Source organism: Triplophysa dalaica, chromosome 11 (assembly GCF_015846415.1).
Source record: "Triplophysa dalaica isolate WHDGS20190420 chromosome 11, ASM1584641v1, whole genome shotgun sequence".
Taxonomy (NCBI): domain Eukaryota; kingdom Metazoa; phylum Chordata; class Actinopteri; order Cypriniformes; family Nemacheilidae; genus Triplophysa; species Triplophysa dalaica.
Window position 1 is genome coordinate 10,794,657 of NC_079552.1, and position 22,448 is coordinate 10,817,104.

General features: G+C 37.7%; 2 protein-coding genes across 5 annotated transcripts in view; both read left to right on the top strand.

Moving 5' to 3' along the window:
* Nucleotides 1–1,567: 1,567 nt before the first annotated feature.
* Nucleotides 1,568–5,005, top strand: plaua (plasminogen activator, urokinase a). Its single transcript, XM_056761117.1, has 11 exons — nucleotides 1,568–1,687; nucleotides 2,012–2,096; nucleotides 2,181–2,217; nucleotides 2,330–2,489; nucleotides 2,610–2,707; nucleotides 2,832–2,873; nucleotides 3,036–3,213; nucleotides 3,304–3,452; nucleotides 3,546–3,686; nucleotides 4,159–4,307; nucleotides 4,417–5,005. The coding sequence occupies exons 2-11, from the start codon at nucleotides 2,040–2,042 to the stop codon at nucleotides 4,612–4,614; spliced, it is 1,209 nt and encodes a 402-aa protein (XP_056617095.1). The 5' UTR covers nucleotides 1,568–1,687; nucleotides 2,012–2,039; the 3' UTR covers nucleotides 4,615–5,005.
* A 4,731-nt stretch (nucleotides 5,006–9,736) lies between these two features.
* The window catches only part of vcla (vinculin a), a 34,325-nt gene continuing 21,613 nt past the window's right edge, over nucleotides 9,737–22,448 (top strand). For all 4 annotated transcript variants that reach the window (XM_056760632.1, XM_056760634.1, XM_056760633.1 and 1 more), the window contains exons 1-3: nucleotides 9,737–10,082; nucleotides 18,833–18,903; nucleotides 21,921–22,071. In XM_056760632.1, coding sequence (XP_056616610.1) covers nucleotides 9,915–10,082; nucleotides 18,833–18,903; nucleotides 21,921–22,071 — 390 coding nt within the window. In that variant the 5' untranslated portion in view covers nucleotides 9,737–9,914. The remainder of the gene's footprint in view (nucleotides 10,083–18,832; nucleotides 18,904–21,920; nucleotides 22,072–22,448) is intronic.

Sequence of the window (22,448 nt, forward strand, 5' to 3'; positions counted from 1 at the left end):
AACCAAACATGGTCTGACCAATGTTGAACATTTGTACATTGGAAACCAATCCATATATTTTATTATTTTATAGGACATTTACACAATAAAAGTGAAGCCAAACCTGTCAACACATGAACACAAACATGTTTTATTTCTTCTTTTAATACACACTTCAACAAATTGTTCAAACAGCTACAGCAGGGTTCTATAACTAGGCCTACTTTTCTTTGAGGGCCAGATTCCAAAAGTATAAATATGATGCGGGCAAGTTTTATACATTTCTTATAGGTCATATATTTTAATTTAATTTTACATTCCTTGTAGCGTTAGTTTACTCAAAAATAAAATGTATGTTCATTTATTCACCACCATTCCATCCAAGATGTGGGTGGCATTGTTTTTTACAAGAAGATATTTGGTTTAGAAGATATTTGGTTTAGTAAATGAAAGTCAAATCAATGAAAGTCATAAACTTTATTACACTCAGCACAAAAGTAACCCCTGCCCCTTGACGTTACACTGGAGAGTTATAAGGCATTCAATTTATTTACGTAAAAAAATGAACGCTCTGGAAATACTTTCTATATAAATTTAGCAGCGTTTGGGACTTAAAAAAATCTAAACTTTTCAATTTATTTGAAATGTAAAGGCGGGCCACGTAAAGATGATTGGTGGGCCTCATTTGGCATATGGGCCGCCAGTTGACTAGCCCTGAGCTATACTTTGTAGGGTGATGCAAACATTTAAACGCAGAAAACAGCAATAATGGAAGTTTTTATCATGTGTTGAACAGGAAATGTGTGTCTGAACATCTGCCCAGTTAGAGTATATTATGGTGTCATCATCTCAGTCAGTGTCTCTCATGTAAACCCCCTAATTTATCTTCTAGATTTAGAATGAAATCCAGTTAAACAGAATGTCACGACCTGATCTGAATTATTGTCTGAGACCCAAAAGAATGAAAAAGGACAGGACACCAGACAAAGTGGTAAAACACAAACATACGGCAAAACATTTTTCACGAGTTTGTGTTACAATTGACAACAGAAGTGTTGAGAATAACGTCAACCGCAAGACCACAATATAACAATTTTGATATCTGGATGATGTCTGGATGTTATCAATTATCTCTATTTTCATTTATCTCAGTAGGTATTTCAGGTCAAATTCAGGAGCTAACATGTCAAAAAGGATCCCACTGTTCCAAAAGAGTTTTTGTCCTGGTCTGGACCTATAGAAAAACTGTATATAGTGTTTCTATAGATTAGGCTTTGATCACAGATATTTGAATGGTTCACAGGAAACGCTTGATCGTGTATTTCCCCCTCAAAACATGTTGTGAAATGAGCAGTGCAATAAAGAAACCGCAGAGATGGTTATTGCTTTACAGGAACTTTATATAAAGGGATTTTATCTCCCTATTAGGATGGTGTCTCATGTTTAAAAAAGATTAGCTTTCTTGCGTAATTCAATTTGAGTCACAGTGGTGGTTTCTGAAAAAAACATTGCCAACAACATTCCTGTACAGCGCATGTGCCAGTCCCTCCTCTCCTCAACCAATCACGTAACATTCACTATAAAGCAACGAACACTCACTGTCACACAACAGCACATGATCTGCAACCCCAGCACAGCTTCTCAAGGAAAAAAGACAGCTGCACGAAAATAAGAAGACCAATACATTACAGTTTCTACTATCTGAAAGGTAAGCACCTAGACAAACCAAACATTTTTTGTTCTCATTCTGTATGTTTTAAAGGGATAGCTACTTTCTATGCAATTTTGATTTATTGATATAATGTGGAAACTTGAATAAGACATTTTTCTTTATACAAGTATTGAGTTCTAAAAAAATAATATTGTTGTGAGAATCCTAATTAGTTTGACAAAAAAGTGATTTTAATATGTAATGAGTTTACTGAATTTAAACTAAGATTTAATTCAAATTGACGGATAGTATAATGTAAATGTATACACAATTAATATATATAAGTACACTTTTTCATTTCTTCAAAATGTTTTTCTCCAGAAAAGGGAAACATCGATTAACGGTCAAGATGAAGAGCGCTTTCAGGATATTACTGTTAACATGTGCTCTGTGTTTCATTGAAGCGGTGAGAGAACAGAAAATTCTTACTTCCTAAAAAAAGCATCCCTTTACATACACCCATATCTAATATTAATTTTCATGATTTTAGACATACCGTTGGCATGACCCTCGTATTCTAGCACGCAGTAAGTCTTTGTTTTATTTTGTCCCACTCCATCAAGGCTTTGTTACAAAACGAGTTTGCTTTTGTTTCATTTTATGAAAAGGTCCTAGGATTAAACAGTTAGTTTTTTCTAGGGGAGGCTGGTGAATGCATGCCTGATGGAAGTGATGAAAGCAAATATGGAGGAAAAGTGTCAGTAACAGTCAATGGACGAATTTGTGTTCCCTGGGATTCAATCCCAATCAGAAGACATCTGGCCCTTTCCCTTATGAACTGCCATCATAACTTCTGCAGGTATTAAATTACCTATGCTTCCGCTGTCTAAACAAAGAGTATTTTGTGGATACTTAAAAAAAACTATACCTCACGTCAAAACCTTTTACAGTGGATAATGCTCTGTATTTTCTCCTTTAGGAATCCAGGTGACAGCTTAAGGCCTTGGTGTATGGTAAGAAGAGGAAAACGTCTGATCAAAGAAAGCTGTGACATTCCCACCAGTGAAACAAAGACGAGTAAGTGAAAGTACATACTATTATTCACTTTTGTGATTTGAGTTAGCCATAAAATGAAATAAAAATAACACAATAGTCTATTGATAAATTGACAGGTTAACACAATTTACTGTTGTTCATTCAGCCACAAGTCCACCAGCACCTGAACCACCTAAGCAAGACACAGGTAAAATTTGAATTAATTTGGATATATTAATATGTGTATTTCATATTGCAAAACAAAAACAATAAATGCATTTATTAATGAATTTATGTATCGACTTTACCCTTTTCTGTGTTTTTTGTTCACAGTTTTTAATATACTTTTGTTGTGTCTGTTATTATGCAGAATTTACATGTGGGGAGCGAAATTTACCCCGTATGTCAAAGATTATTGGAGGATCAAGGTCATCTGTTGAAACTCAGCCTTGGATGGCAGCTATCTTCATTGGAAAGGGGTTTGTTTGTGGAGGAACTCTCATTGCTCCATGCTGGGTCCTCACTGCAGCTCACTGTTTCCCTTCAGGGTACGTCTGACTTTTCTTAACTCAAGACTATGACCCTATTTAACCTTAACTATTGTGACACTAATGTGCATCAACATTTTATTTGAACAGTGGGAAAACAAAAATATGGAAATACTCTGTCTCTTTGGGAAGGAATTCCATCAGTGAAACTGACTCAAAAGAGCAGAAATTCATGGTGAGCCGACTTGTGGTCCATCGAGGCTTTGACTACACAACTGAAAACTTCACCCATGACATTGGTATGTTTTCTTTCTTTAATTTTTAACCACTGAATACATTTACAGAAACTAAACGGGGAAGTCAATAATTAAAATAACTGCCTTTTTATCTAGCTCTACTGAAGATAGTTAACGGGGATGGCAAATGTGCCATGAAGACAAACTCGGTGAGAACCGCCTGCCTTCCTCCATTCCAGCAAATGGTTCCCTCAGGATTCTACTGCGAAATTTCCGGATATGGAAGATATCAAAGGGGTAGGATGACATACATTGTGTGCAGAAATAGTACATCACATTAGCACAATAACAATGATCCTGTTCATACTACATCAAGAGAAGATGAAGATGTGGTGTATCCAGAGTTTATCTATGATATGAAATATGACAACATCATTCTAAATGAGTCATCTTAGGAGGATGATATGATGAATTGTGACTCTAAATATCATAATAAAGCACTACAAGATATTCTATTCACATACTGTATACAGCACATCATTGAATGAATCAATTAACCCATAGTTATCTATTCTAAAATGTATCTTGTCTATGTCTAGAAAATAGAAAACACGTTGTGCACTTGCAGAAACTAGTTATGTGTGAATTTAATGACAGCTGAAATGTTGTACTGACAAATAAGAAGACAGAATTGTAGAGAAACATTAGTAATGTGAAATAACATGAAAAAACACAAATGTCATACATTTTTTGTTTGCATTCTGTAAAGGTGGCTCTGAATATTCACGACATCTGAAAACGGCTCGGGTCGAACTTATTTCACAGAGTGACTGCCAGCACAAGTATTACAATACGGACGAAGTCAACAGATACATGTTTTGCGCAGCTGACAGAAATTGGGAAGAAGATGCTTGCCAGGTAACACTAAAATACTTTTCTCACCAATGATGAACATCCGGCATAAAGAATTGTAATTGTATCTTTGGAAATATGGCGAAGTATCTCACTGTGCTTACTCTTCTTTCAGGGTGATTCTGGAGGGCCCTTAGTATGCGAAATAAATAACACAATGTTCCTATTCGGTATCATTAGCTGGGGAAAACAGTGTGCGGAAAAGTCAAATCCAGGGGTTTACACAAAAGTCACCAATTATAACCAATGGATAAGAAAGCAAACGGATTTAGACGCATATACAAAAGGTTCCAGGTTTCCACAGAAGGATTAACTTTGGAGGGGGACAAAAGGCTGTGCAGAATAAATGTGGGAGATGTTCTGCCACTCAGGTGACATATGGCAGCTACATGTGTTTTGCAATCATATAAAAATCTTTGACTGTGTTGTCAATACAACAGATGAAGTAGATGTAATAATCAGATGTATTTATCCACAGTTTGTAAATCATATTTATTTGCACAAATGTGATATGTCTGTCTTTTATAAAGGTCTGATTTGTCCTTTCACAACAATTTTATTCAGACCTTATGTTAATGACAGGGATGTAGATGCTGAGAGGATTTAATGTGTTAATTTAATTTAAAAATTATTGCGATCATTGTAAAACTGTCTCAGGAATTTTATACAGAAGGTATTGAAATGTCCTTTTCTCAGTATTTTAAGAAATAAAATGTTCTTATGAATCACTATGAGTTAAATGGCTTCTTTTTTATAGAGTTTATTATTCTTTATGAAACTGATTTTTTTTAAACATTTTTTACATTTTAGTTTTTTGAGATTCGCTTAATAGGACTAGGTGTTATATACACACTACTTCAGCACAGTTAAATTGCCCAAAATGACATTTCCCACGCCTAATGCATGGCAGAGGGAAGCAGTCAAGAATATGAATAGAGGAAGTGAGGTCTGATGTTTCACTGGGTTTATCGGGGATTTGGGAGTTAAATGAGTATAGAAATACATAGCATTTCTCAAAATCATTTCTTATCCATTTTTGTTTTTTAAATAATAATTAATTAATTAATTCCTCAAATCACTTTCCTTATATATTTGTATGCATAGTAAATAAGAGAGCCTCACAATAAATATATACACATATCATGGCTCAATGTGTACTTCACATACACAGGTCCAATTCACATACACAGCTCCAATTCATGCTTTTAAGAATTCAGTGGTTAAGTGCATTTCCACTTCTTAGAAGATTTGTTTTCACACCTTTTGGGGACTTTCCATAAACACAATGGCTTCCTTTTATGCTGTACATAGCCTACTTAATATTCTATTCCCTCACTATAAACCTACCATTTTCAAATAAGCATCATTTAGTATGTTTCATAATCAATTAATTAACATAATCATAATCATAATCAAAATCACACACTATATGTTTGCACACTAACCCACAAATGAATAAAATCGGAAACGTCTTACATTTGGCAGTTTTTTATTGCTGACTGAATGATCGGTAGAGGAACATTCAAAGTCTGTGTGAGACGCCTGTTGTTTCTAGAAAGTGTCTCTGAGAAACTTAAAGGAGAAGTTTTCTTCAATTGCATCAAAAACAAAACAAAATAAAACACAAGAACGTGACAAAAAAGTCCTAAATCATCAAAAACTATAAGCAGTCTGATTCACAATTTCCTTCCTCTTGCCAAGAATAGAAGATCCTTATAAAAACAAAAAGATTATGGCCTAATAAGGAAAGATTTTATTAAGGCACAAATGTTGATCTATAAGTAACACAAACTGATACACACACTTAAATCATACCCTAATAATGTAGGCACGACAAAACACTTGTACTTGTTCATGTTTTGTTAATATATTGCTATCTTATGGCATTTTGACATGAAAAGTCGAGCTGGCTCAGTGAGTTTTGTTATTTTGTCAGGGCAATGATGATACATATGTTTTTGTAGCCAAGACTTTAAATTGACTTTAAAAAAAGACCTGACAAATATTTCTTGGATTTGTGACACCTGGCTCTGGTTATGAATATATGTTTAAATTATGTTAAAAAACAGACAACAAGAAATGCTTCAAAATATACTATAAATATGCCGGCTAATATAAAAATTACAAAGTTTAGTAAAGAAGGCTTGAGGAAATGCTCTGTCTGAGCTGGTTTGCAGGTTCTGTTATTACTCTACTGTACACTGGAGGGCGCTGCTAGAACATGACATGCATATAAACATGCAATTTATTAGTGGACTTCAGAAAATGTTCATTTTTAAAGATTTTCATTTGATGAAGAAAAAGGTGCAGGTAACGTAATGTTAAATGGTCAAAAATGTATTGTGGTAGGCCTATGTTTAATTTTCGTCATAGACTTAAGTACAGCAATTGTCTAATTTTGTTGTGGTCAATGAGACCAAAATAATGCCTTTTTGTATTCATGGGCTTTTAAAAATGGTAAAAACCTCTCAGAAAGAGATATGGTTGACAGATTGTCTCTCATGTTTTCATATTCCTGTTAAAATATGGTATCCACATCCACACCGGCAGATATAAATAGCTGAAGCCAGTCTGAGTCATAGATCTGAATGAAGTTTACTGCTTCAAGTTATCTCAAGTTCTCTAAAACTTTATAAAGAGGTGTGTTGTCATATGGTGGTGGTATAAGTATTGTGACTGCTTTGATTAACCATTTATATAGTGAAATGAAATACTACTAAAATGATTTGTTTTTGAGGCAACATTTCCCATTTTAAATGATGTTATCAATCAAACTATTTAAGTGAAAATGTAGAGACTGTTAGTATTTGATATAACCCATCCCATCCCAAAAACGCTGTATATTTGATTTAGATATAGAAATAACACAAACTTTTTGTATTTTCACCTTCACATGTGTGTATATGGTATATGTTTGTTTGAGTGTGTACGAAGAGAGAGTAATAAAATCACATCACCTGCAAATGCAGTAAATACAGATAAAATGCTATACATCAAATTGCTGAGTAAAGCATTAGTCATCTTAGCCATGGCAGCCGTTCTGCGCTGTTTAAGTTTTAATACCAATAAATAGTGATATGATAATAAGGATACCTTCTATGGATTAAATAAATAAACAATCATTAATCAATTATACAATCAATATTGTAATACAGATTGAATAAATTCTGCTTCACAACTCCTTCCTGGTGGAACATTCTTCCTAACTCTGTCGGGTCAACCACATCTCTCACAACATTCAAAAAACTACTTAAAACCCTACTCTTCTGTGAATACAAAAAACACACACACAACACTAACCCTTTCTCTCAACAGGTATTGGTCTAGCTTTTGTTGAAACCAGTTACTTTGTACTGGCACCAAATGTATTAAGGCTCCTGTATGACACATCGCTTGTTGCTCCCTAACTCTTTGTAAGTCGCTTTGGATAAAAGCGTCTGCTAAATGACTAAATGTAAATGTAATAGATGTCCTACTCATATTTTCATGCATAATCAAAACAAAGGCCGAATGACAAAAACAGACCAAATGTCAAAATATCAACTTACATTTTATTATAATAATATGCATTTGATTGACAACTTTTATTGTCAGAAAGAGTGCATTGCACACAGCTGGAGCTCTCATGTCTGGGCTGAGACACTGCAGACAATGTTCTACAGACACAAGCAGTTTCCCTCGAGTGACTCTACATGTAAAAGATTCAGTGGCAGCTGCTGTGTATATAATCAACAATTTACCTTATTAGTGTTGCAAGGCTCTTCCCTGCTCTTCCTTTAAAATCTCTCCTTATATGGTAGTCTTACTGTAGCCAAGTGAGATTTCTTCCATATTAGCACTGAACATGGAGTACAAAAAATGGTATATTATATATAATATATATATATATTTTTACATCATTTGTGAGTTATACATGATGATAACATCCAAAAATTATTATCATGGCTTCATCTTAAAATCTTAAAAATCCTACACTCTTTGACGCTGGGTCAAAAAGGACAAAGCCAGCTGTGGGTGGTGAACCCATGTTAGGTTGTTTTAACCCATTGTTGGTTCAAATGTAAAAAAGCTGATGAGGTCATTTAACTCAACGATTTATTTAACTACACTATCAAGGTAGATATTAGTCAAAATGTCTTGTCTTATAATGACAAGGATATTTGTAACATATGTATCATTTGTAACAGGTTGAAGCACATGAGGCTTGTATCAAGGCAAAGTGTCACATTGGTTTCTCTAGAGTTTTACAAGGCCGAATAATTTTATATTTTTTCTTGCTAGTTTTTCCAATTTTTCTGTTTTATGAAAGGTACCAAGCCTTTGTTTTATATTTTATATGAAAATTTGCCAACTTGCCCCTGTCACTCCCTATTCGTTTTACAGTATCACACTCACCCTCTTGTCATTTTAAAACAGTGTGACTTTCCTCACAGAACACAAAAGAAGATATTTTGAAGAATGTGAATGGCCCCCATTCACCTGCATTGGTTTTGTCCATACAAAAGAATTGAATGGGGTCCAGTGCTGTTCAGCTACCAACTTTCTTCAAAATATCTTTATCTGTGTTCTGTGGAAGAACTTAAGTCATGATGGTTTGAAATGACAAGAGGGTGAATAAATGAGGACAGAATTAAACAAATTTGGTGAACAAGGGTATCACTTTAACTTCCGGTCTGTGATTGTTTATTGGTCTGGCTAGTAATAAAACTATTTATTTCAAATTGAATTCTTATTAGTATAAGTGTATGTATATCTTTATGTATATGTATATAGTCTAGGCCTACTTGTATTAAATTAAATAAAATTAAAACAACTCAACATTTAGGCCTATTGATTCTATGCGGATGTCTACCGTGAGTTATGTTAGAGCCACATAACGTTTTTTATGTTGTTGCTGCTGAAACCGTCTTTAATACATTATCCACATAAATACATGTTTCATGTAATACAAGCGTATTAGTATTTCCTCATGTCTTTCGAATTAGGTGTAAATTCTATACTTTTTCTTAAGAGGTACCACACATAATCTTGAATTTGTGTGGTGCCCAATATAGACCGACTACATTCAAATAAATTATCCACCTGCACAAATACTAACATACAGGTATGATAAAGTAGAGCCTAAAGTCTATGTATAGAAATGTTTGCATGATCTGTCAGTAAATATCAGTTTTACTCACACTGCCTATGATTGAGTCATATGTAATCCTCAATTGGTCATTCCAGTCCGACGCATTCCAATTTTGGCCACTGAACGCATGACGTAGTTAATAGGGAAGCTCTTATCACAGGTAGGGCGGGGCGGAGGAGAGTGGAAACAGCACATCCAATCAGCTCCCGAGCCTGGTGTGAAACGTTTGCGCTGATTGGTTGGCAAACGCTCCTACTGTCAAGTCGTCCACTCGCTCTCACTCACCGGGCGCATTGGTTTGGTTATACACAGAAGGCATCGGTCGGTGAGGATGTTTTAGCCGTTTTCCTTTTTGACTTGGGAATAGACATCTGGATCGTGGTACCCTTGGAAAACATAACGGGGGGAAGCAGGGCAAAGTCATTGCTTGGAGCGAACACGTGCCTTTTTCTCACTTGTGTTGGGGATATAGAGATTTCAGGATGCCAGTTTTCCATACCAAGACGATAGAGAGTATCCTGGAGCCAGTGGCTCAGCAGATATCCCACTTGGTTATCATGCACGAGGAGGGAGAAGTTGATGGGAAAGCCATCCCAGATCTCACCAGCCCTGTGGCGGCAGTGCAAGCGGCTGTCAGCAACCTTGTGCGGGTGAGAGTCTGATCCCACGCGTCCCGTCATCCATACAGCCCATTTCGGTTGTGCATTTGTCTTTATTTTCGAACTTTCCCCTTCGATGGTAATCATTCTTTTAAAGGAATATATGTTGTTCTGTAGTGATTTTTGTATAAGAATATGTTAAAGTGTAGTATTGCAAAAGGAATTGAAGTGACCAACTTAAACCATATGTGAGGTTCTTATGGTGTGGTTAAAGGAGATAGTGTTGGATGTAAATCACATGCTCATGATGGATGAGTGAGGAGACTGAATGAATGAGAGCATTGGTCCTCTCTGTAAAGCATTTAAACGCTCTGTCAATGCTTGCAACATCAGATGCATTAAGACTTTTGTGCGACTATACAAAATAATAGTGCGTATTTGATTCAATCCCATTGTTTTATTGAACTCTCAAAGGCCGTGTTTGAATATGAGAATAACAGTATATCTGTAGTTACAGTATGTTGAACAAGTGATCTGGCACTGAACTGATGCTGGTTCATGGAGCTGAAGGGAGTGTGGGGTACAAAAGAGCCTTTATTGGACTGTATTCTTCTCAGTTCAAGGAGCACATCTGTTTATAAAAGTAATTAAAGTACTTTTGTTGTTTCCAAGAAACATCAAAGACAGAAACATAAATCGTAGAAATTGAAAGACTTTTGGTTCGTTATTTTCCAGCGTATCCACAGTATCCAGATTGAATCTTACTGGTATGTTCTGCTTTCTCAGGTCGCAGTGAGGGAGAGTCCGTACATAAATATGGTTAAACAGTCTTAAAAACACGTTTTATTTTAAACATTGAATTCATTTGAATCGGGGAACTTCACATTTCCTAAATGTAAATACATTTTTTATTTAGCATTTGTTTACTTGCACTGCACACTAGACTTAACCTTCTATTCTATATCTTTCTGCTCGTTTTTAGAGTTTCTGTTTTGTGTGTGAATTTTGTGTTTATTTGTAATGTCGAAGCACATACGGCGTCTCACTGTGTAAACGTTTGCTCAATGCTTCTTGTTTATATTTAAGGTGTCTAACTTCCATAGGTAACTAATGTGATAGTTAACCTAAAAATGACAATTCTGTCATTATTTAGTCACCCTCTTGTCATTGCAAACCTGTATGACTTTCTTCTGCAGAACACAAAAGAAGATATTTTGAAGAAAGTTGGTAACCGAACGCCATAGGCATCCATTCACTTCCAAAGTATGGACACAAGATCAGTGCAAGTGAATGGGGGCCAGTTAACAACATTCTTCAAAATATCTTCTTTTGTGTGCTGGGAAGAAAGAAAGTCATACAGGTTTGTAAGAGGGTTAATGATGACAGAATTTCTATTTTGGGTGAAGAATCTATCTAATAGGTTCTTACATGAGTAAGTCACAAATAGGTGGTGAGGATTTTGTGTCCGGGAATACGGTCCCCTGATCTGTGAAGTAACACAGTCTCAGTGCCAGGCTGGGGTGTGGTTGATGACCCAGGGAAAGTGATTCCCCCGCTGGATTGAGGAAGTGGAAGGTGTCAGTGTCTTCAGACGCACACTAGAGAACCCCCACCCCTCATGTGTGGCACCTGTTACTGCTGAAGTGTCCAACATATCAGCCAAGCCTAGAAATCAACGCTTATATCTCTTCTCACTATAAAGCCAGGTCTTTATCTTGGAGATTGTTCTATGTTTAGACAGTCGAAATTCTGTAGGCCATCTTGGGATTGTGTCAAGAAGTTAATCTTCTAGTTAGAATTTTGTTTTAAGTAGTTCCCCTAATTGTGACTCTCTTTCTTTCTTTCTTTCTTTCTTTCTTTCTTTCTTTCTTTCTTTCTTTCTTTCTTTCTTTCTTCTTTCTTTCTTTCTTTCTTTCTTTCTTTCTTTCTTTCTTTCTTTCTTTCTTTCTTTCTTTCTTTCTTTCTTTCTTTCTTTCTTTCTTTCTTTCTTTCTTTCTTTCTTTCTTTCTTTCTTTCTTTCTTTCTTACTTACTTACTTACTTACTTACTTACTCACTTTCCTTCCTATCTATCTATCTATCTATCTATCTATCTATCTATCTATCTATCTATCTATCTATCTATCTATCTATCTTTCTTTCATTCCTGTAATTTCTTTCTTTCTTTCATTCTTTCTTTCTTTCTTTCTTTCTTTCTTTCATCCATTCTTTCTTTCTTTCTTTCTTTCATCCATTCTTTCTTTCTTTCATCCATTCTTACTTTCCTTCCTTGCATTCTTTCTATCTTTCTATCTATCTTTCCTTCCTTCCTTCCTTCCTTCCTTCCTTCCTTCCTTCCTTCCTTCCTTCCTTCCTTCCTTCCTTCCTTCCTTCCATTCATTCATATATTCTTTTATTAATTCATTCTTCCTTTCTTTCTTTCCTTATTTCCTTCTTTCCTTCCTTCCTTCCTTCCTTCCTTCCTTCCTTCCTTCCTTCCTTCCTTCCTTCCTTCCTTCCTTCCTTCCATCTATCTATCTATCTATCTATCTATCTATCTTCTTCCTTCCTTCCTTCCTTCCTTCCTTCCTTCCTTCCTTCCTTCCTTCCTTCCTTCCTTCCATTCATTCATATATTATTTTATTCATTCATTCTTCTTCCTTCCTTCCTTCCTTCCTTCCTTCCTTCCTTCCTTCCTTCCTTCCTTCCTTCCTTCCTTCCTTCCTTCCTTCCTTCCTTCCTTCTTTCCTTCAATACTGAGCTGTTAGATGCTGTGCAGTAGTATGTTGTGTAACTATATATGATGGGATGCTGGTCTTTTTTTGAAGTCCCAAACGTGCGTTCATGGGAAGCGAGCTCGCTTTATCGTCTAATTACCCACCAGAGAATATAAGTAGCCGCTTACCTCACTCTGGCACCACCTCTTCACTTAAGATATCTTATTCTATATAATCATGCATTAAAAGTCCTTGCATAACTGAGCTGAAGATGATCTGGCCCCTCCTTTGTGGAGAGCAAACCAAAACCTTTGACCTCAATAGCTTGAAGACCACACAAGCAAACAAATTATGAGTTAGTTTCATGCTCTTCGCGGCAAGCATAAAGATTTGAACTCATAACCCTCATAAACTCCCCAAGCAAGCACTTGTGGCATATTCTTTTTTTGTATGCGTTCTCTGAATCACTACTTTTCATGCCTGTTAGCTGAATTCAAGTGAATTTTGTTTAATGACATCTGACATTGGCTTTGATTGACTGGGGCTGAAGCAGCTGCTGACCTGGTCGACTCTGCAAATCCATTATCAGCACTAATGCACACAACCTCAGATCAAACAGCCTTTCAGTGGGGCCACAACTGCTATAAGCACTCTGCATTAATTATGCATCAAAAATACACAATCAATTCATCCCTGCCTCCAGTGTCTGTCTTTATCACCCATACGCTTTGTTTGCCAAGGAGAAATGTGCAGGAGGGGAACCTTTTATGGACTAGCTTTGTGTGGACTGCAAAATTTCCTTTAAAAGGAGTCGTGAGTCTTTGTGAAGGTTGCGAGAATCGATGTGCGATAATTCTGAGCGGAAGCGTAAACAGTGGACAGATAAAAGTGCGCTGGGACGGAAAAGGAGCCTTGTTACATAAACAGCCACAGTGGAGAGTGAATGCAGAGAGAGGCATCTGACTGCTGGTCCCCATAACATTCTCTTGCAAATGACACATGTACACACACACGCAACAAAAACACTGTGTGTGCAAATCTAACTCACATGAAAACATTAGAGGAATGAGAATCATGTCAGTGTTTAACCTTTGGTTTGTCTTTTGAGAGCCTGTCATCATTACATGCTGTCAGTTGTGGTTTAACAGGTGGATTATGTAGCTTTAGGGATGACTTAATGGGTACATCAGTAGTCCATGTGGCACTTACATTTATAAATTTGTTGGCCGATCGGTTTATCACTAGTTTTGTTTGATCATTTTTTATGGGGTGTTCGTGCAGCAAGAATTTTCTCTGAAACTGAAAGTCCATTAACCACATGCCTAACATAATAGTATTCCCATAACACGTATCATGAGTTGTTTTGTCTCTGTTGTGTACAGCAGTGTACAGTATTTTTATACTGTTCCTAATTGATTTTCCCTTTTAAATGGCGAAAGCACTGCTGCTTGTTGGGTTGTGATAAATCAACAGAGTAAGAGATCATCAGTTGGCATTTAGGTTATTTTAGTTTACTGAAATGAAAACGTTTCTGTATTTAAATCAAATACAATATTAATAATAAACTTATTGGAAAAGCTAAAGTAACAGAAATATTAAAATGTTGCCTAAAAAATTAATTGAAATAAGTTTAAACCACTGAAATTATAATAAATAAACAAAAACTCAAACAGAAATGGATAAATCTTTAAAGGTGGGGTGCAACGGTGTTTCCATGCATTCTGACTTCTTTACAATGTTAAACGTGCTGTCTTCTCATGCTTGACATGGTCAACTTGTCAAAACAATGAGTTGGATGTATGACGTAGTATTCCTGTGCTCGATACACTCCAGGTTTCTGAACGTTTTTTCGAACATGACTAACATCCGCTTCGTAACAACTTTTCTTGGTCCCTTATTGGACAGTTCTCCCATAAAAGCATGCCCACACGTCGACCCGTCAGAGCCAGAAGGAAGAGCATGCCCACCCGTCAACCAGGGAGTGCGGCAGGAGCATTCACAAACGTCAATCAGCGGGAGCGAGAGAGAGATAGAGCACTGCATTCGCTAGATTCAGCTGTGTTTGTTTGGTGAGGAATGTTTTTGTAAACGGTGGATAAAGCTTTCCTGTAGCTCAGTGGTGAGAGCATGGCGCTGAAACGGAGCCATATGTCTGTGTTTTGTTGGCAATGATAGATGTGCTTTAGTGCCTCTGCAGGTAGTATGTTTTTATAAATAATTGGACAGCTCTATCTGTCTTTTATAAATGTGATCAAACAAAAGACTCTACGGAATCGGATATTTGAAGGATTCGATACTCAAGTACTCAAGATTAACAAGAGATATGGAGAAAGTGTCTGAGTAACGGCCACTTTAACATAAAAAAATGACCAAATAAATGATAAATTGACATAACATTATACCAAAATTGCTAAATCTTTTACTAGTTAACAAAACCTAAAATCTAAAAATAAAAGCTTATTTAAAATATTAATAAACCTAATATAAAAAAGAATGCAATTTTCCCCATCTGTTGGTTATCATTGCTGGTGTAGGGCACTTCAAGCTTTATGGATATGACATTTTCAGATAATATATTTTCATTACCAACATATTGAATCTTCAGCTTATATGTTTATAAACCAGACATCAGTAAGATATCAGTCTATGCACAAGTTTTCTATTTTCAAAGAGATAATATAATCTGTTATGGATGTGACAAAAAAGTACAAGCATTTTTGGATAGGCAACATAATATGTTGGTATCTGTGAGTACAAACCAGATGCAATAATAACTAACAAACGAAGAAGGGATGTATCTTCAGTTCATAGAACATAAAATAGTCATTTTATTATAATTTTCATGTTATAGACATTGAATTGCGCGATATGGGTCATTCAGTATTGTGCCTTCATGAATTTTTTTTGTCCACTTCTTCATTCTCTTTGCTTCTTGTTTGGCAGAAAGTGTTGCAGTGGATCCTTATTTACCACCGTTGCTTCTTGCCCCACAGACAGCCTTATAGACCCGGGACACCAAGCTAAGAATAACCCAGTGGAATGTAGTTGCAGGTCCAATATCTCAGAAGTGTGTGAGGTGGAGGCCCTTGTGAGCAGAGTGACGCTCCTATAATGCTTTTCAAAATATCACGTCCCAATAGCAACCAGCTCTGTATACCATAATCTGCAGATTTTATCCCTTACAGGTTTTTTTCTGACCTCTTTTTGACTGGTGTGGCTACTGGGGTGGGTTGTTTTTTCCCTAGGGTACATCCTGTTTATCTGACGGCAGTGGAATACTTGACTGGGGATTTCTTTCATTCTTTTGCATGAATCTGCCAAACACGCCACACAGCATTCTTCATTCATTAGGGTGAAAGCAGTCTGGACAGGGCTGATGTTTGTTATTGACACTCATTGAACTGAGCGTTTGTTCATGTTAACATTCACACATTTGGTTGATGCCGTTTTATCAAAGTCATCGGTTGGGCATGATATTACCATCGGCTCACTGTGCTCCACCGGTTGAGCTACAGGAACACGTGTTTGTTTTGTTGGCCCTGTTAAACATCCCCCCTGGGATAGGAGTCTTCATGATCTCTGTTCCCACTTTAGCCCTGAGGTTAACCCAGTTAGCCTTTTTTACGAGTCCCCATCATCCATTAGGGGCCAATATAAGAATGCGGTCCACGGCACACCACAAAACTGCCATCGGCCATACGAACGATGGTCTTCAGCAGCTCATCAGCTGGGAATCAATGCACTCTTTTATATACTTAGTCTGGTTGATGTATTGCTCATCTCATTATATTCTCTCATTCTGTCTTCACTAGATGTTTGGGGAATGTATGTTGCTTTCAACTGATGAATCACTAGAGCTTCACAAGGGCTCGAAAATCTGCTTCAAATATGATTTGGATATGCAGAAATTGATGCGACTGCCTTCCTGTAATTACATCATTGGAAAAAAGAGCAGGCGGAAAGCGGCCATGTGGTGTGCAGAGATAACAAACATCTCTCTGTTACATGCTATCACTGCATTAGTGGACATTGTAATGTAATTCCTGATGTCCAGGGAAAGGGCAAACGGGGCACGTGGATGAAATCGTGTTTACTTGTCATATAAAATACCATACATCTACGATTAAATAATCAAAAAAAAATTATGTCACGTAAAAATACGATTTTAAAAGGTTTGAGAGTGTAAGGTTTGTATTAAGATTGTTGTAACTGTTAAAGTATGTTTTTGCAGCCGCAACAGTAGGTGGCTTGAAGGCAGAGTAGATCATTTGGAAAATGCTACCGTTTGCCTGCCAGCATTGCAATCATGCGATCCCTCCCCCTCGCGAATCACCATCCAAAGCCACGCCTCCTCCAAAACACATGAGCGCGCGCACAAATCAGAAGCTGCTGGATAGGTTCCAATGAATTCATTTCACATTCACCGGTGAGAAAACATTACAGAACAAGATGAATTAGATCACCACAGTAAACAAACATCTCCAAGTACCTGCTCTCTATCTTCCATTGTCCTGCTGCCTGCACATGGCACGTGAGCGCCCTGATGACGTATGATGTCTGCGTGAACAGGGTGCATAGTGGGATGGAAAAAACGCTGACTGAAAATGTACACATGACGTATCATCGCCCTCGGACCGAGGGCAGTAATTGGTCCAACGTTTTCTGACCCTACGCCTTTCACAGAAGATATATAATTATAAAAATACAAATGTTTCGCTTTCCTTTTTGATTGCTATCGGGGTGTTAAGAGACTTCCAACCAGCATGACACAAAAGATCTCTAGAAAGGATTGCCTACTCTGCCTTTCACTACACTATGTAATGAAAAGGACAGTTTGTGTCAAGATTTATTATGTAATGTATCGCTTTAACATCCATTGTGAAGCTTTTTGGAGGATCTGTTGACAGAAATGCAATATGTCTTCAGATGTTTAAAAAGACCTTAAATAATGAAGTGTTATGTCTTTGTTACTTTAGAATGAGCTATTTTTATCTACATACACCGTGGGTCCTCTTACATGGAATTCGCCATGTTGTTTTTACATTAGCCCTAAATTAACAAACTGATCTACAGAGTGCGTTTCTTAAATACATGATCTTCTTCGGCAAAGAAGTGAAAAAACATGATGACATCTTAGCACCCTGTGTAAGCCACCGTAGTGCTCAAAAGGGAGGGGTGAGTGGTGCAGTTTGCATCCTCACCACTAGATGCCGCTAAAATCTCCACATTGCAGTGTGGTGGCAGATATTTACATTTATTTACATTGACTATTATGCATTTGGCAGATGCTTTTATCCAAAGTGACTTACATTGCATGCATCTGTTACTGACTATGTGCAATCCCCTGGAATCGAACCCATGACCTTGGCATTGCTAGTGCCATGCCCCAACCACTGACCCACAGAAAAGCTGTGTTATAGATTTGTGGGCAGATGTTTCTGATTGGATCGTGGAGGTATTGGCAGCATCCCAGACAGCAAGCAGTAGATTGACTTCTTGGCTCGTCCAAGACACACAGGACCTCATTGTGCCCAGATACTCAAAGAAAACTCATTAGCAAGCTGTGTCAGTCTGTTCTGCCCAAGGACCACAACTTTTTCCACATGACAATGTACAACCTAGCTGTTTTCAAAAGGGATGAAAATGAATGAAAAATATTGATGACTCATCCTGCACTCACTCATTTGATCCAATGAAATGCAGTCTTCATGTCCCTTCCCCTATAGCCCCTATTTTTTGGCCAATGTATGTTTTTTGAAAGAACTATAAAGATGACGGGAAATTTTGTGTGAGAGAGAAACAGGAGTCGCCAAATGACCGTGAGACCAGACTCAAACTTGGGTCAGCTGTTGGGTTAGGGTAAGGTTGCTGCTGAAGAGAAAAATGTCACAGAACGACCCACTAGGCTGTTGTCTCGGACTTTGTTTGGCCTTCTATAGCTTTACTTTATATAACTAAACACTGTAGAAAGAGACAGGAAATGGAGATGAGAGGAAAGGATCATGGTTTGACTCTCAAACTACTGTACAACAGACCTAAAACCGTGAATCTTTGTCCTCACATTTAACTCTGTTTTTAAACCAGCTTGTTTCGGATGTGTTCTCAGGTGGGGAAGGAGACGGTGCAGACCACAGAAGACAAGATTATGAAGAGAGACATGCCCCCGGCCTTCATTAAGTAAGTCCTGTGCTTCCTGTCTCTCTAGGGGCTCATCATGTGAACGTAGATCAACTTTAATCACATTCCCCTGCTATTGACGCTTTAACACACATGCTCATTGCACAGAATTAACGAGTGCTTTAACAAGGTTGTCATGTCAAGAGATGTTAAAGTCATGGTAAATTCTACAGATTTGTCCAAACATCTAAAGAACACTGCATCTGTGCGTGTTCTTTGATGTTTCACATCCAACTGTGCTCATAGTAGTCATGTGCTTTAAAGGTCCAGTCAGCGTATGAATGTTTGCGGCATCTAGTGGTCAAGTTGCGAATTGCAACCAACGGATCACTCCACCTCTCACCCCTTCCTTTCAAAGCACTCCGGTGGCTGAAACAGGACTGAAGCGTAAATTATAGTCGTGCGAGAGCTGTGTACCCTACACCGTAGCCTGACGCGCACTTCTCCAAAAATGTAACAACGAGTCAACTCAATACGGGACCCTACGTGGACTGAAAGCACTGGGATTGGTCTGGATCCCCTCCCTCAAGTAAAAAAACTCTGTGATAGAGTCATGTTTACTCTAATGCATTTCCGAATGAATTATCTATGTAATATATTTGTGCTTCTGTATTGAACATTTCAAATCTGCAGCAAAAGTGACTGTTTACTTGCCGCTAGCAATGCTAATGCTTCTCAAACGAGCTGCTTCTTCTTCATCTCATGTTTTGGTTACACAAGCAACACTCGCATGGACACTGACGCCTAGTGGTCATTGCCTGTTTACGCGAACAACAACGTAGAAGTATAAATGAAAACCGACACGTAGACTACGCCAAAGGTCCTACGCAGAACTAAAAATCGGGCTTATGATGTCGTCACGTTTTTGCTTCTTTGCTGAAGGAGATAGCTTATTTACGAAACATGCTCTGTAAAGCAGTTTGTCTGTTTAGGGCTACTGTAGAAACAAATTGCATGCAAGGTGACCCAAACTGTACTGTATTTAGATTGAAATAGTTTATTATAAGATAATAAGACATATCTCTTCATTATGTAAGGTCTTTAAACACCTCTGAAGACATAGTTATGTATATTATATTGCATTTCTGTCACTAGATTTTCCAAATACACACTTGACCTGTATCATAGTTTGTCAGTTTCATTCAGTTTCTTGTTGAAAATGTCCTGTTAAATGGATGCGTGTTATCAAATGTGATGCAATGTTAGATTTCTAAAAAGCCTAGAACCATGCAAATTAACAAAAGTCTTGCAGATATCTGACTCCAAATTCAAATTAAAATAATGACTTATGTGCTGGAGGTTAGTTTTAAAGAGATGCAGTTATAAAGGTTTTTTGTCTCGTGCGTCACACCCACGGTGCGGAACCCATGGGGTGTTTCTCAGCGCGCTAGCGATGCATTATTGATAGGTGTACTTAAAAAATGTGTCTGTTCTCCCTAGACTCTCCTCAGATGTGTGAAGTGCCACTTTGACAGCTAACGCAGATGGAACACTGTGTGTGGACTCTTTTTAATATTGATGTTCTGACTGTCTCTCGCCCTCCTTCCCCCCCCCCATTTCCTGCTCTCTGAGATATAAGTTGGGTTGTGCTTTTGTTATCAGCCCGATACAGAAAATCATTGAGGTAGAAGTGCTTGCTGTGAGGTGGTTTGTAAAACAGGCAAATGTATGTTTTAATGTTTTTATTGTGAAAATGAACAGTCGACAATGTTGAGACGTATATAAGGTTTGGAACGTGTCCCGCTACCGCTGTGCCGTGAATCACATGAAGGATTGTGATAAAGTGCTCTCTTAATAATAAGAGGTGCACTAGTGCTGAATTGAGTATCTTTAACAGCAATGGAGTTGACAGCTCCATATGGGTCCTACGTGGCTTCTCAGTACTGCTAACTAATTGGCCTCCAATGGGGAATCGTACACGATTGTCTGTAAATGCAGAATTCATGAAAAACTTATGGGGCTAAAGTAATAGTTCACCCAAAAATGAAAATTCTGTCATCATTTACTCCCTCTTATCATTTCAAACCTTTGTGACTTTCTTTCTTCCACAGAACACAAAAGGAGATATGTTGGTAACTGAACAGCACTGCCCCCCATTCACTTCTATAGTATGGACACAAACCCAAACCAAGTGAATGTGGGCCAATTAACAATATCCTTCGAAATATCTTTTGTGTTCTGCAGAAGAAAGAAAGTCATACAGGTTAGAAATGACAAGAGGGAGAGTGAATGATGACAGAATTTTCATATTTGGTTGAACTATCATTAAAGTTAGCTAAAATCCACTTAGAACAGTATAGCATCTCAGGGGTGTCATTTGCACAAACTCAAATTTAGTGCGAAGTTTTCCTGTGGTTGTGGTCCCAGACACATCTGTGTAAAATGGCTGGGCGGATGGACACAGAAAGCATAAGACGGCAAAGGATTTGGCTGGACTCAGAAAGCTGACACATTTGGCACCATTAACACTAGCTGGAGCAGAGCTCGTCCATCAGCACACACGTGGTTGGTGACAGGAAATGTGAACCCCTCTCTCTTTATATATATATAGGCTCAGTTGTAACGACTGACACCGGAGTGATGCCTCATATAGAGAGGTCTCCACCACAGCATAATGATGAAGAGAGGGTTTCTCTTAAACACGTCACATTCCACTCCCCTGTGGAGCTGTGGGGCAACTGGGACACGGGTTGATATCTATTAATACTGTGTTATCTGTAGTCCGGTGTTGTCATATTAAAAGGGCAGAGTTTACACTGGGTTGTGAATTGTGTATTGGCCTCGGTTCTTCTGTCTTAATGTGAACACTTTGTTAAATTACAATTAAAATGAATGGCGTTTCTTCTTTGTGCTGCCATTTGTTTTATTGTTCATAAACTGAAAAAATGCTCTGAAAGTGATCTTGATATACCTCAGCATCCATGTTTTGTTTTGTTTCATTTTTTAGAACTTTTCTCTGTTTTGTTCAAACAAAGGTCAGCTGATACATATCAAATGATTATTTTTCTGTTTTTCAGGGTGGAGAATGCCAGTGCCAAGCTGGTAGAGGCTGCTCGAATGCTGAGGACGGACCCGTATTCTGTGCCCGCCCGGGATTACCTCATCGATGGGTCCCGGGGCATCCTCTCAGGCACGTCGGACCTGCTGCTGACCTTTGATGAAGCGGAGGTAGGAATGAGAAGATCTTGCCGTCTGTTAGGAGGCAAATTGTGTCAGAGGTTCTGTTTTGCGGTTTTGCTGACGGTTTGCTGTTGATCCATATGAACCGTCACACAAAATTATCTTTGCTGATGATTTCACATCCTTTGCTGCTCTTGGAAATGTCATAATACATTATGAAGGAGGGATTTGGCAGACAGAACGATGATTATCTTTTGAATACACTACAAGCTGTTTGCTTGTCAATGTCAAAAGTGATGTATTGCTGTGTCATGATTTGACAGTTAGATGGGAATATTAAATGTGTGAAAGATTGTGTATCAAATGTTCATAATGTTTTTCTTTATCAAAATCCACAGTGAATATTTTGAGTGAGTGCATTTTGA

Excerpts from the sequence above, each read along its gene's own strand:
- plaua (XM_056761117.1), top strand. The coding sequence starts at position 2,040 with ATGAAGAGCGCTTTCAGGATATTACTGTTAACATGTGCTCTGTGTTTC. Across the intron at positions 2,218-2,329 it reads CCCTCGTATTCTAGCACGCA|GGGAGGCTGGTGAATGCATG; the intron begins GTAAGTCTTTGT and ends AGTTTTTTCTAG. Across the intron at positions 2,874-3,035 it reads ACCACCTAAGCAAGACACAG|AATTTACATGTGGGGAGCGA; the intron begins GTAAAATTTGAA and ends GTTATTATGCAG.